The following is a 14,974-nucleotide window of genomic DNA, read 5'->3' on the forward strand; positions in this document are numbered from 1 at the left end:
AGTAGGCAGCCACAGTCCGGTGTCGCAGACCAAATGGTCCCCCCTAAAATTTGGTCCACTGTGCCGCCTCCACTCCACATGCATCATTTCGGACCACAACAGGACATCTGAGACACACTCTTCACCCAGAGCAATCAAATGGATTAATGTGATTATTAACCACCAGATGACCTCTTAAGTCATTCTAAAGTCAGTTTTAAGCAGAAATGAGGCGATATTCTGTGAACTTTGAAATAACGGACATGTCATGCTGTAAGGCGACATAGCTCAGAGAGGGTGGGGACACAAAGGCAGACACACACAGGAGCGTAGGACATATATAAAAAAGTCTTTATCTCAAAAGCAGGCAGTTGTTCGGTACACAGAGTAGCAGTCAGCTTGGCAGTATCAGACAGGGGTAAGGCTGAGGTCAAAAACACAGTAACACGGATGGTGCAGCAGATACCTGAAATAATCCTTCAAATGGTGATGCAAGCACCAAATTCAGCACAAATACTCCTTAGACTTTACTCTTTTGAAAAAACAGAGTAGCCACTTGAATTTTCATCAGGCGGCCAGGGAGGGGTCAATTTAAGAATTACACAGGGGTCAAAATTTTAAAATGCTCCAATCATATTGAAAACTATACCTCATTATTTGTCTGATCATAAAGATTCCAAAAAGGTATAGTTTGGACTATCTATGAATGAAGGTTATGGGGTAAAAACAGCAAGAATGGTGACAAAGGTCAATTTCAGTTTGTACAGGGGTCAAAAGTTAAGGTTACTCCAATTTTGGTAAAAAAAAAAAAAAAAAAAAAGTGGTGCAACTTATTAGTTGAGCTAATAGGATTAATAAATGAAATAGTTTTGACTGTGTTGAGTGCTTGGTCTCAAATAAAGGTTAAACATTGTTGACGTCTATTGGATTCTATGACATGTGTAGCACCATGGCCTCAATTTGCTCTAATTAAAAAAATACATTAATGCTGTCTCAACAAAAACCTGACTTGGGAACTGCAGACAAAAGACTGTGTTTTCCCTCTCAGTTGAGAAATTCCTAAGTCATCTGGAGATCTTCAGATAAAGCTTGGAGACATTCCCCATGGACCAACACTGGGATTCACAGCAAAACAAAACTGTAATTCAAAGTTCTTCAAAGGGGAGCCGTTGCCTTTTTATCAGTGAATTTTCGGTCACTATGAATTACATGACATTATAATGGCTTCACGTCAGAATCTGAAATTGCCCAGGCCCAAAGAAACCACCTTTATGGCCTCACGCTAAGGCCAGAACCTCTCAAGACTGCAAAACATCCCCCACGATAAGACGTGGCCATAAATCGTTGAGTCTTCACAACCAGCTATTATTACTTAGGTCTAAGCATAGGAAAAGACCTTTTGCAGCAGTATTCTTTGATTCACATATATAAAGACTTCTAATGTTGGTGGTACTGATTAATCCAACAAAATGCTTTGCATATAATCATTCCATTTTATTGACATGTTATTGTAACTCATATGTGTTTAAGTGTGACTACATTATTAATGCGAGGTCTGTGAGAAAAGTATCATTTTCCACGTATTCCACGCCTGTCGGTTGCGTCATTCGCCTGTGGGCAGGCTTTGAGTGAGCACTGCTCCACCTCTCTCGTCGTTGTTTCATTGCGAGGAAATGGTGGAATGATTTGGGCTTTTTTTCCATCAGAATTTTTTCAGAAACTGTTAGAGACAAGCAGCTGGAAACCATTCGAAAAATGTATCTGGCTTTCGGTGAAAATTTTATGGGCTTCACAGAGAATAAGGACTGTTACTACAGCTTTAAGGATGCCCCACAATGGCGCACGGCACGCCGCGCTCAGAGCCGCCATCGAGAGGCAGAAAACACCACATCATTTCTAAACGGATGGCTGTGTGGAGCTGGGACCGCCGTGTGCAATTTCTCTGGTTATCACAAGAGCTGGACATCAGCCATTTTCCGGCAGATTTCACTTTTAACAAGAGATTTTGTTATGGACAGCCGCGCGGAGGCTTCGCGCGTCACAACCAATTCACGCGTCACGACCGATTCGCTGATCGAGCGAGACAAAGGAACACCTCCATTTCGGAGTGCCAGGGGACAAGTTGGGACATGCCTATCTCGGCTTTCAATGCTTACCAGCCCAGTGAGTATAAGAGAAATTGTGGAGAGCTGGACATGTCCCAACTTGTCCCCTGGCACTCCGAAACGGAGGTGTTCCTTTGTCTCGCTCGATCAGCGAATCGGTCCTGACGCGCGAAGCCTCTGCGCGGCTTTCCATGACAAAATCTCTTGTTAAAAGTGAAATCTGCCGGCAAATGGCTGATGTCCAGCTCTTGTGATAACCAGAGAAATTGCTCATGACGGGCCCAGCTCCACACAGCCATCCATTTAGAAATGATGTGGTGTTTTCTGCCTCTCGATGGCTGCTCGGAGCGTGGCGCGCCATGCGCCATTGTGGGGCGTCCTTAAAGCTGTAGTAACAGTCCTTATTCTCTGTGAAGCCCGTAAAATTTTCACTGAAAGCCAGATAAATTTTTCGAATGGTTTCCAGCTGCTTGTCTCTAACAGTTTCTGAAAAAATTCTGATGGAAAAAAAGCCCAAATCATTCCGCCCTTTCCTGACAATGAAAATCCGATGAGGGGGTTGGACCACTCCTCCCACAAGGCGTGCTCACAGGTGAATGACGTAACCGACAGGCATGGGAAAAACTCACGCATGCGCACGAAGGTTCAAGCTTGGCTGACGTAAAAACATATGAATCAAATCCATATAGTTTTTTTTTTAAATAAAAAGGTCCGTTACGTTTCTCACAGACCTCGTATTGTTGATGGTGAAATATTCTGGTTTATCCAAAGGATGTGTCTGACCATTAATAATTAATAATGAGTGTCTCAGAACAGATAATATGTCAAAATAGTTGATGTGTTTAAATAATTGAATCATTTGTGTCTGCACTGTGACCACATGAGATTTTCTGTGAGGTTACACACCCTAAATGGGAGGAGTTTGGTGACATCAGTCCCATTTAAAAAGTTAGAACAGAGTCTTGCCGCCCTCTCTCTGCTGCTCTTCTCTGCCCCCTCTCTTGCCTCTCTCTTCCTTTCTTAAACGCTTAATTTTTATTCTTGGGCCAAGGCCCCATTGCTAATCTAAGCTAAAGCTACCACATGGTAGTGATGGCAATTTTGAAGCCTCATGAACCAATGAGACACTGCAACACAACTGGCTGAAAATCAACACACTGCTTCGATGCGTTTGATACAGTTTGAAGGGTGACATCTGCTGGATTTCTTTGAGAATTACCTTGAGCGAGTTCCCTGACAAATGTTTGCATTAATTCATGACTGATGTGGTTTGTTCTTGAAAAATAATAATAACAAAAAAAAAAGTCATATGTATTATTGTGTCTTTTTAATGTAATAAATAGTCCCTACAGATGCACACATAATGGTTATGAAAGCCTTTATTGTAGACTATATGTAGATTTGTGTTATCATTCCTCAAACTATATTAGGAAAAAAATGTGATTGGAAAAGTGAGAAAGACATGCTTCTGCAACTGGTGCTTATGTTGCTGTAATTTGTAAATTAGAATAGAGGGGATAGGAGACGGTGATTGTGCAATTTTCAACAATTTTTATTCAAGAAAAGAATAATTTCAACGGTGCTGGACTTTAATCGGCTCCTCTTCTGCGTCACCACCTCTCCAGCTTTGACCCGCTCGCAAGGCACTGATGTTGCTGGCATCAACAATTTTTTTTTTTTTTTTTTGGCCATTCTCTGTAAATTGGGATAGACTGCGACTCGTGTCGCCCAGTATTTGAGCCGGTCTTCTCCTCTGGAGGTGGGCATATGTTGGGTCAAACCTTTGTAGTAAAGCCCTGAAGGCTTTGCTCTCCACTATTTTGAACAGTTGTGCATCTTCCACAACATAGTCCACCAGTGCCTCATCCAAATCAGCTTGTCTGCCTTTAATGGAAATACAGTATGACATGCTGAGCTATTTTTGTTTATGAGTATGTTTTAATCTTAGATAAAGAATAAAATATAGCTTACATGGCCTGATTCCTGCTCCAGGAGCAGCAGGAGCAGCAACAGAAGCAGCAGCCATTGATGTCTCGGGATGTTTGGACCTCAGGTGTCACAGCATTGACGACGCATTGTTACTGTACTTCAACCCTTGAGCACAAATCAAGCAGTTGACCTTTTTGGGACTTATTAGGTCAAAGTGCTCCCAAGCGATTGATCGTGCTCTTTTTGGAACTGGCTCCTCCATGTCCCTTCCTCACCACTACTCACTCTCTCACACACACACTCACCTTTCTCACACCTTTCACTTCAACAAAATCACAGCTCTTCAGTCACTCAGCTCAGTCTCTGATCTACCTATAATATATAGTCTAACCTATAACCTATGTTGATGTACTGTGTGAATAAATGTTGTATATGAATGGATGTCTGTTGTGTATGGTGTGTGTCTGTCTATGTTAGATCCTATGTGTATGTAGCTAACTATACTAAATGAACTCTAAACTAGAGCTAAATATAAACTAATGCTTTCCTTGGCTCCGATTCACGTGGTAATTGGCAATAACAGTGTCGCTAGCAATCTCCTCCTCTCAAAAACCCACGGTTTGAGCTGCGATTCACATCTCATTTAAATACTTGGTGGGTCGTATTGTTCAGTGATTGAAACACCCATATTATTCGAATTTTCCGCGAAGCTCGACACGTGGTGTGACGTAATGAGGCCTTGCTCGCCGTGGTCACTTGGTGGGGCGTGCTCGAAACGCTGCTCACTGACACTTCTGGTTCAAAAAGCTCGATGCTGTGTCAAGCAGACTGACTCGAGCTTAACATCACTTCCATGTGGCATTCATTCTTGTTCATTTTTGATCATTTTAACAAAGTTTTAACCTGATGCTTTAAGGTGCATCAAGTCTTTTGACTTTATAAGAGAACTTCCGAGCTGAACTTTTCAAATTAATAGCGAATTTACAGAAAAGCGACTCTTCTTTTCTGTCGGCTATTTTGTTTTTCAATGCTTTTAAAGTTTAAATTTTTTCTAAATTCCCAAAGATTTTTAATCTGGCTCCAACAAACTTTTTAAAAGCTACCAGAAACCATTTTCAATAAACACCTTCCGCCCCTGTGTTCCTACAAGCTGACGACGGTGCTGACCATCAGCCATCCTGTTGGTAAAGCTGACACAACCCTTTGGGATTGCCTGGGGAGACTGCTGAGTTAATCCCTTGACCCAAGTGAGCATGACAGACAGACGGATGGATGGATCCCTCCGAACCACCTTTTCAACGGACCAGCTAAGTGACCCAGTTAAAGGTTCCAGAAAAAAGGGTTTGTTGTTAATGGATACAAAGTGGCTCCTCCTTATTATTATTATTCATTTTAAGCATATTCATATGTTTGTTTAATATTTTTCTTAGTAATCTGCTTCAAATTTCATCTCTAAATTCTAATCAGGTTTATTTACTTAAAGTATTTAAGCTTTATCGCTCTCTCTCTCTTTCAATGTCTCATGAGTGAGTAAGAAAATTGTTTCCATGAATGAACTTATTTAATCACTGTCCATGAAAATGCCAGTAAACTGTTCATTACTTGTAAATAAATTGTAAATATTTCTGCTGTGGTTCATTTTGTGTTCAGAAGGAAACCTGCGGTCAATCATATTGTGAATTCACTTTCAGATCAGAGACTGATTAACTGAGACTGATTTAACTGAGACTGATTAATGAATGAATGTTTAAATTAAAGTACCTATGCTATAATTAGGTGGTGCCCCAAATAATAATTAAATAATAATTATTAAACCCTAAATTGTTAATTATTTTGGTGACTCATCAGATTGGGCCTAATGCGATCTAATTCAATTTAGGAGCTTACCTGCTTATTCACTACATTCTTATGGTGCTCCGGTGTGAGCTGATCTAGATTTAACTAAATGGTTACATCTTTTACTATAAATAAATACACTACATTTATTTTGGTCCCCCGTTGTGAGGCCTGAATATCTGTAAATTTATTAAACACTACACATGTGACATATGTTATCCCATAACATGATAACTAAGGATGACACATGGTGCAAACTATTCCTTTTTGAAACCCTTTTAACTCAACCAATAATTTGCATCAGTTTTTACCAAAATTGTAGCAACTTTAACTTTTGACCCCTGTACAAACTGAAATTGACCTTTGTCACCATTCTTGCTGTTTTTACCTCATAACTCCATAACATTTAGTCATAGATAGTTAAAACTATAGTATAGTTAAATCTTTAGGTTCAGACAATGTGGTACAGTTTTCAGTATTATTGGAGCATTTTTAAATGTTGACCCCTGTGTAATTCTTCAGCTGAGCACTCCCTGGCCGCCTATTGAAAATTCAAGTGGCTACTCTGTTTTTTCACAAGAGTAATGTCTAAGGCAGGGGTGGGCAGCGAGGGCCGAGACACTGCAGGTTTTCGTTGCAACCAATCACCTCAGCAGGTGGATTGCTGATGAGCTTCTCCCCTGAACATAAACACCTGATCGTCAATGAAATCACCTGCTGAAACACCTGATCATGAATGAAATTACCTGCTGAGGCAATTGGTAGTAAGGAAAACCTACAGTGTCTCGGCCCTTCATGGCACGATTGCCTACCCCTGGTCTAAGGAGTATTTGTGCCGAATTTGGTGCTTGCATAGTATCTGAAGCATTCCTCTATAAATATTATGCTATCTGCTGCACTAAGAGTTCAAAGGCTGAGACAAAACCATGATCCAAAAACACAACGCAAAGTTAAAAAAAAAAAAAATCAGCAAGGCAATCAGGACTATAACAAAAGGCTTAGAAACTATTTACAGAAACAACGAACTAGCAAGAAGAAAAACACACACAAGGCTTAAATAACAGAGGTGGCAATCACAGCAAACAAGGCACAGGTGTGGGGAACAAAGAGATGAAGATGAGAGCAAGAGAGTGCAGTGACACAAAAAGAAAAGCACACAGAAGTGGAGGGAGGAGACAAAGATGAGGTGAGCTGGTGCAAGAAAGTGCACTAGAGTGAACACTAAGCAGACAGTAATAAACTGAAAGGTGAATCCAAAATATAATGTAAAATAATCTACACATGGAAGGAGCAAAGAAACAAAACCAAGAAAAACAAAGGTGAAAAGTGGAAAGTATCAACAAGAGAATTAAAGGCATGGGCTGAAACTAATATGTGACAAAAGCCAAAACTAACAGAAATTACAAGCAATGACGCTAATGGTAAAATGCAAAATAAAACCAGTGACCAAAGTAATCTTAAACTGAAAATCAAAATCAGAGGATCAAAGTGGAAAGTGGACACAAACAGACTGCAACAAAGACCAAAGCAGGGAGGACATGGGACCAGAGACGGGCGGACCAGACAGGACGCCCAGTGAACACATCAGCTAGCAGTCTGTGTAGCCGTGTCGTTCTCATTGCTTCCTCCCTCTTTTATGATGAATTAATGCTGAATTTATGTGGAAATGATTGTTCTACAGAAGCTTCTGATCTGTCGCTGAGACAGATGATGACTGGATTTCAGTTTTAAGCAGAAACTAGGTGATAATCCATGAATTGTGGCTGATGACGCATGCACAGTGAAGGCAGGGTGGACCAATTTTTAAGGGGGACCATTCGGTCTGCGACACCGGTGCGAGGAGCTCAGCATTCCCCGTCTTCATTGCGCCTTCACTGCAAGCGTCATTTTGGAGCGTCAGCAGCAATTCACCTCGTTTCTGCTTCAAACTGCACTCCAGTCATCCTCTATCTCAGCGACAGATATCTGAAGCTTTTATACAACAATCAGTTCCACATAAAATCAGCATTATTTAATAAGAAAAGACAAGGGAGCAATCAGAGCACCATAGCAGCATGTTTGAGACTGACTCTGAGTGTGACGCTCCACAATCTAAAGTGATCAAAGGAGATAATGTGATTATTAGCCATCAGATGACAAAGTAATGCCTCTTAAATCATTCTAAAGTCAGTTTTAAGTAGAAACGAACCGATAATCTGTTAATCACTGCTAACGCTCCGAAATGACAAATGCGCAGTGAAGGCGGGGTGGGGTGGCGGTGCTCAGTCTAGGAGAGTGCTGAGTCCCTGACACTGGCATCCAAGAATCAACTCCAGATGTAGAGACACTGCTTTGGTCCGAGAAAGGAGCAGACCTCAAATAAGCATGTTTTTGTAGGGTTATGTTAAAAAGGTTTTGGAGGGTAAGTTGAAATAAATGCTTTTCAAAGCATTTATAGACCATGTCTTCTTTTATCTTGAGCATGTACCCTCTTACAAGAACCACTCATATGAACAGATTTGTTGAAAGTGGCATGAATCATTTAAAAAATCATGATTTCTTTTTTTATTATTATTATTTTGTTTGTTTTTGTTTTTTGAGTGTCTTTGGAGGTACAAATACAGCTTATGAGTGATCCAAACCTGTCATTAGAGTCATATGCAATTACCTTGTTGTTATCCATAACACTATGTAAGACAATTTTTGTTCCTTGCTTCTAAGTGTTATATTTCAACTGCTTATGTCTAAAGTCTATGGAAACTTCTAGAAAATTCTGGACAGTTCTAGCAGTTAAAGAATATTCTAGAAGACTACTCAGTAGTAGTGAACGCAAATCGAGAATATTCTTGAAATCAGACAAATTTCAAAATATCATTGTCCTGATCACAGAAGCAAAGTTTCTGTGGAATAACAACTATTTTCTATTTATTTAAGGCATAACAGGTTAGGAAAACACATTGTGTACTCAGGAACAAAACAAAAATAAAAATTTGTTACATACTGTAATTAAAGTTGTTTGTGGGAGTTTTATAATTGATTATTTCATTACTTTGAAGCAGTTTTCCCATAGTTTGAAAAGCCTACATAAATTAATTTCATAAATTAATAAATTAATGGATAGTCATTCCTATATTTTGTCCCATGAAAGTATTCCCAGTAGATTTTGTAACACATTGTCACTCCCAACTCACATTTTTACATTTGATCATGGCCCTTTTTCATTATGATGTGACAAGTTATGATGCGTTGAGTTTTGCAACCCCATTGCATCATTGTGTGACTGGTGGAGAGACAATTTTTTTGACAACTGTGCCATGTCTGTCTGACAGCACATGGAACTATCTGCTTTACTTTCACCTCATCAGAGAACACTCATCTGTGATTTGTTTATGGTTATGGTAAAGGTTTAGGGTGGGGTTAGCGATTCCCCACACATCACATATTGACGTAACAGGGGTACCCGACTCAGATATTGAGGTTCAGTCAAAGTGAACCATTTGCATCAAAATGTGATGACTTAGTTGTGACAATGCTCTGGATTTTGCATTGAGTAAAATTTATGGTTTTTCTCCCATTTGTCCAGTACTCACTGACTAATCTTTTTGAAATGGCTGATAAAATGACAGCTTCACTTTTTACAACCCTCGTAATATTGAAACAAGTGCCCTGAGTGCTGTACTCACCTTTGACAATTGCTTAGTTTCTAAGAAATCTGTTTTTGAAAAATCGAGAGTGAATGAATGAGAATAAAGGAAACACCAGCAGTTAAAACTCCACCATACTCTCAAAACAGTGACAACATAGTGCTGGTAACTTACTTTGTAATTGTCAGTATGTTAGCAATACAAACCTTTCTGAGAAATACGGCCAGCTTTAGGTATTTTTCTGAAACATTACTTAACATTAATGTTGCACCATTCTTTGAAGTTAGCTCTCATTAGTATTTTTTTTTTTTTGAATGCCCCAATACAATTTTATTAATATCACTGCCATTTTATATTGTAAATAATGATAATAACATTGCAAAATGCATTAAAACTAAACATTTTACTTTTCAGCAATTTTGTTTTTTTTTATGGGGTCATTCAAAGGCTTGCTAACATTGATTTGGCTCCAGCCTCCCTGCAGTTCATGATGGCATTATGAAAGTGCATTAATCTGTTGGTTCGTGATACTGTCACAAAAAGCACTACATTCTCGTAACGGGGCACAAATTCTTGTCATGACGGTATCGCGAAATGCGGGGAGATGTGGGGGGGGTTCTGTGGGGGTTATGGTTAGAGTTAGGGTTAGGGGTAGGGTTAGAAATAGTAAAATATAAAACACGGCATCACGAAAATGTTTTTTCATGATTTTGTGATGGGATCGCGAAAAAAGTCATGAGACTGGGCTATTATTTTATATGACAGGCTGTACACATAAAATGAATATCATAATAATAACCTTATATTTAACCAGATAAAATCCCATTGAGACTGAGACTTCTTTTGCAAGGGTTACCTGGCCAAGAAAGGCAGCAGCACACGTCATAATAGACAGGTTAAGATCATCAAGAGAACATTAATTGCAAATAAAATACAATCATCTTGGTCATTGTGAGTTGTAACGATGTGTGGGAAAAAAACAGATAAGACTTTAAAGACACAGAGCGGAAGGCATTCAAGGAAGTTAAACCGGACATTTTCAGTTCAGACTGGAGGATATTCCAATCAGAGGGAGCAGAAAAACTTAAAGCTTCCTTTCCCATTTTAGTGTGGACACGAGGTACACGGAAACGTAACATGTCGTTCAAATGCAGAGCATAACGGCTTTCCGATCTCTGAAGTAAACTGGGTAAATAGGTTGGAACCAGTACAGTAAGAATCTTGTAAATCACCATCATCCAATGTGTATATCATCTTACATTCAAAGAGGGCATGCCAGCTTTGGCATACAACTCACAGTGGTGTGTGAGGCGGTGACAGCCAGTGATGAATCTTAAGGCACTGTGATACAGTGGGGTCAGGGATTGTAGACAGAAGGTTGAGGCGCACCTGTATACAACATCGCCATAGTCCAGTAAGGGCAGGGAGGTAGCAGTTATCAGGAGCTTCCGGGCAGTTAAGGGGAAACATGACTTATTTCTAAAATGGAAGCCGAGCTTCACCCTTAATTTGAAGTGTTTAAGATGAATTTTAAAAGGAAAGCTCCATGTCAGTAGTTAATCCCAAATACTTGTAACTGCTAACTAGTTCGAGAATATTACCTTGAGCAGTTTTAATTGATGGTGTGCTCTCCAAGGAAATATATGACTTTGAGAAATGGAATGGAAATTCATTGTTCAAAATGTGTATATATATATATATACACTCAACAAAAATATAAACGCAACACTTTTGGTTTTGCTCCCATTTTGTATGAGATGAACTCAAAGATCTAAAACTTTTTCCACATACACAATATCACCATTTCCCTCAAATATTGTTCACAAACCAGTCTAAATCTGTGATAGTGAGCACTTCTCCTTTGCTGAGATAATCCATCCCACCTCACAGGTGTGCCATATCAAGATGCTGATTAGACACCATGATTAGTGCACAGGTGTGCCTTAGACTGCCCACAATAAAAGGCCACTCTGAAAGGTGCAGTTTTATCACACAGCACAATGCCACAGATGTCGCAAGATTTGAGGGAGCGTGCAATTGGCATGCTGACAGCAGGAATGTCAACCAGAGCTGTTGCTCGTGTATTGAATGTTCATTTCTCTACCATAAGCCGTCTCCAAAGGCGTTTCAGAGAATTTGGCACTACATCCAACCAGCCTCACAACCGCAGACCACGTGTAACCACACCAGCCCAGGACCTCCACATCCAGCATGTTCACCTCCAAGATCATCTGAGACCAGCCACTCGGACAGCTGCTGAAACAATCGGTTTGCAAAGAATTTCTGCACAAACTGTCAGAAACCGTCTCAGGGAAGCTCATCTGCATGCTTGTCGTCCTCATCGGGGTCTCGACCTGACTCCAGTTCGTCGTTGTAACCGACTTGAGTGGGCAAATGCTCACATTCGCTGGCATTTGGCACGTTGGAGAGGTGTTCTCTTCACAGATGAATCCCGGTTCACACTGTCCAGGGCAGATGGCAGACAGCGTGTGTGGAGTCGTGTGGGTGAGCGGTTTTCTGATGTCAATGTTGTGGATCGAGTGGCCCATGGTGGTGGTGGGGTTATGGTATGGGCAGGCGTCTGTTATGGACGAAGAACACAGGTGCATTATTGATGGCATTTTGAATGCACAGAGATACCATTATGAGATCCTGAGGCCCATTGTTGTGCCATACATCCAAGAACATCACCTCATGTTGCAGCAGGATAATGCACGGCCCCATGTTGCAAGGATCTGTACACAATTCTTGGAAGCTGAAAATGTCCCAGTTCTTGCATGGCCGGCATACTCACCGGACATGTCACCCATTGAGCATGTTTGGGATGCTCTGGACCGGCGTATACGACAGCGTGTACCAGCTCCTGCCAGTATCCAGCAACTTCGCACAGCCATTGAAGAGGAGTGGACCAACATTCCACAGGCCACAATTGACAACCTGATCAACTCAATGCGAAGGAGATGTGTTGCACTGCATGAGGCAAATGGTGGTCACACCAGATACTGACTGGTATCCCCCCCAATAAAACAAAACTGCACCTTTCAGAATGGGCCTTTTATTGTGGGCAGTCTAAGGCACACCTGTGCACTAATCATGGTGTCTAATCAGCATCTTGATGTGGCACACCTGTGAGGTGGGATGGATTGTCTCAGCAAAGGAGAAGTGCTCACTATCACAGATTTAGACTGGTTTGTGAACAATATTTGAGGGAAATGGTGATATTGTGTATGTGGAAAAAGTTTTAGATCTTTGAGTTCATCTCATACAAAATGGGAGCAAAACCAAAAGTGTTGCATTTATATTTTTGTTGAGTGTATATATATATATATATATATATATAAAATCACAAAATTGTTTCTCCACTTTTCTTGCAGAATGGATTTTGACAACTGTACTGATGGAATGTTTGCTACAAACAGCAGTGATTGTGACTCACTGGAAAACCCTGCAGCTCCTTCCAGTAAGATCATGCTTACCATCACCCTGTCTATAGTGGCAATCCTCACAACGTTCTTCAACTGCTTGGTGATTACGGCTATCGCGGTAACCCGCAAGCTACACCACCCGGCCAACTACCTCATCTGTTCATTAGCAGCAACTGACCTGCTGGTGGCTGTGCTGGTGATGCCCTTCAGCATAATCTACATCCAGAAGGAGAGCTGGGTCATGGGTCAGGTGGTGTGTACCATTTGGTTGAGTGTAGATATTACCTGCTGCACATGCTCCATTCTTCACCTCGCTGCAATCGCCATTGACCGTTACAGGGCCATTACTGATGCGGTGGAGTACTCTCGCAAACGCACTGGAGCCAGGGCTGGTGCGATGGTGGCAGTGGTGTGGCTGTTGTCCATCCTCATATCACTTCCTCCGTTGGTGTGGCGGTACTACAGCGGGGATGCAGAACATGAAGACCAGTGCATCATCACCCATCATCATATGGCCTTCACTCTCTATGCCACCTTTGGAGCATTTTACATCCCCCTGCTGCTTATCCTCATCCTCTACTACAAAATATATCGAGCTGCTCAGACCCTCTACATGCGCAGGGAGGCTAGCAGGGCTAGCCGTCACTCATGCATGACCAACGGGAGCATGATCCCCTCCACCTATCCTGCTGGGGATGGTGATGATGTTGATGATGGGGGGCCACAAAGTCCAGAGCCCATGAGTCCTCAAGATAAATCCTTCTCTGAGGCATCAACTGAAGAAAATCCACGTGAACGTGCACGTGTTTCTGTAAAGGCCTTTCGGTGCAAGATGCGTCAGAATGAGTCAAACCGGAACGAGTCACGACGAAGCCAGTTGTACCAAGGGCCGCGGATCTCAGGTTCACGGGAACGCAAAGCAGCATCCACGCTGGGGCTGATATTGGGGGCTTTCGTTATCTGTTGGTTGCCATTTTTTGTCAAGGAGGTAATTGTCAACACCTGCAGCTCTTGCAGCACTTCGATGGAGATGGCTGATTTTCTGACATGGTTAGGCTACTTAAACTCACTCATCAATCCCCTCATTTACACGATCTTCAATGAAGACTTCAAAAAAGCTTTTCAAAAACTGGTTCGGTGCAGTTATTGCCTCTGACGGTTAAGATTATGCACGATCACGCCCATGCACATCCAAACATAACAGGGTTGAAGTAGACTAATGATGAGATTGTAGAAAGTGCTAACTGGATGTACTTGGATGACAGATCTCAAAGAGAAAAGGATTGACACCCATTTACAGACATTCCGTTGGCCATTTGGACAGCCTAAATGGCACCAGCTAAGCAGTGACATTTGCAGCTCTACAGTGAAGTCCAAGTCCTGCTATTAATAGCACAGCCTGAGATCTTCTTGATATTAATTGGTGTGTGGTGGGACCCTGACATGTTGGATTTTCAAAAATGGGCCATTGCTGACCTTTTTGAGGTCTGAGTTCTGGGCATTAGTGGTCAGCCCCATTTAAAGTTCTGAGAATAGCTGACCATTATGTGTGTTCCATCTACTGACCTTCTTTTATCTAGTCCATGCTTTCAGTGAAACCCAGAACTGTGTAAAATACCACTGCATACCACCCTATGAAATTCTATGGTTGTCATATACAGAGGATGACTTTATATGATTGTCTGTCTCAGTATTTGTTAACATGAGATTATGCTTTTCAGCTTTGCAAAGCATTCAAAAATCAGGCAGTGTGTCCACAGTGTAAATAACTTCATAGGTTATTATATCTACTGAGTAGCTATGCTGTGGGATTTTGTCAGGTAAGTATTGGCGTAAGTGTGCGTTCCACAAGTGGCAGCATGTTGCACATGTCCTTAAATTCATAACACATTAGTTCCTTTCTACAGGGGCTGATAGGAGACACAATGCTTCCACATTAAGACAACTCTAACCAATGCAAAAAAAAAAAAAAAAATACAAATGGGGAAATAAACCTGCATCAATTCAACAAGAGGTGTCATTATGAAATTTGTATAAAGTGTGTGAAAATGAGATGAACGTTTAAAAGCAAAGTTCA

The 14,974-nt window shown here is 41.2% G+C and overlaps 1 protein-coding gene across 2 annotated transcripts in view; it reads left to right on the top strand.

Moving 5' to 3' along the window:
• Nucleotides 1-14,627, top strand: part of htr1fa (5-hydroxytryptamine (serotonin) receptor 1Fa) — a 128,784-nt gene extending 114,157 nt beyond the window's left edge. For both annotated transcript variants that reach the window (XM_034187242.1, XM_034187243.1), the window contains exon 3: nucleotides 12,847-14,627. In XM_034187242.1, coding sequence (XP_034043133.1) covers nucleotides 12,848-14,053 — 1,206 coding nt within the window. In that variant the 5' untranslated portion in view covers nucleotide 12,847 and the 3' untranslated portion in view covers nucleotides 14,054-14,627. The remainder of the gene's footprint in view (nucleotides 1-12,846) is intronic.
• Nucleotides 14,628-14,974: the final 347 nt, after the last annotated feature.

Source organism: Thalassophryne amazonica, chromosome 14 (assembly GCF_902500255.1).
Source record: "Thalassophryne amazonica chromosome 14, fThaAma1.1, whole genome shotgun sequence".
Lineage (NCBI taxonomy): Eukaryota > Metazoa > Chordata > Actinopteri > Batrachoidiformes > Batrachoididae > Thalassophryne > Thalassophryne amazonica.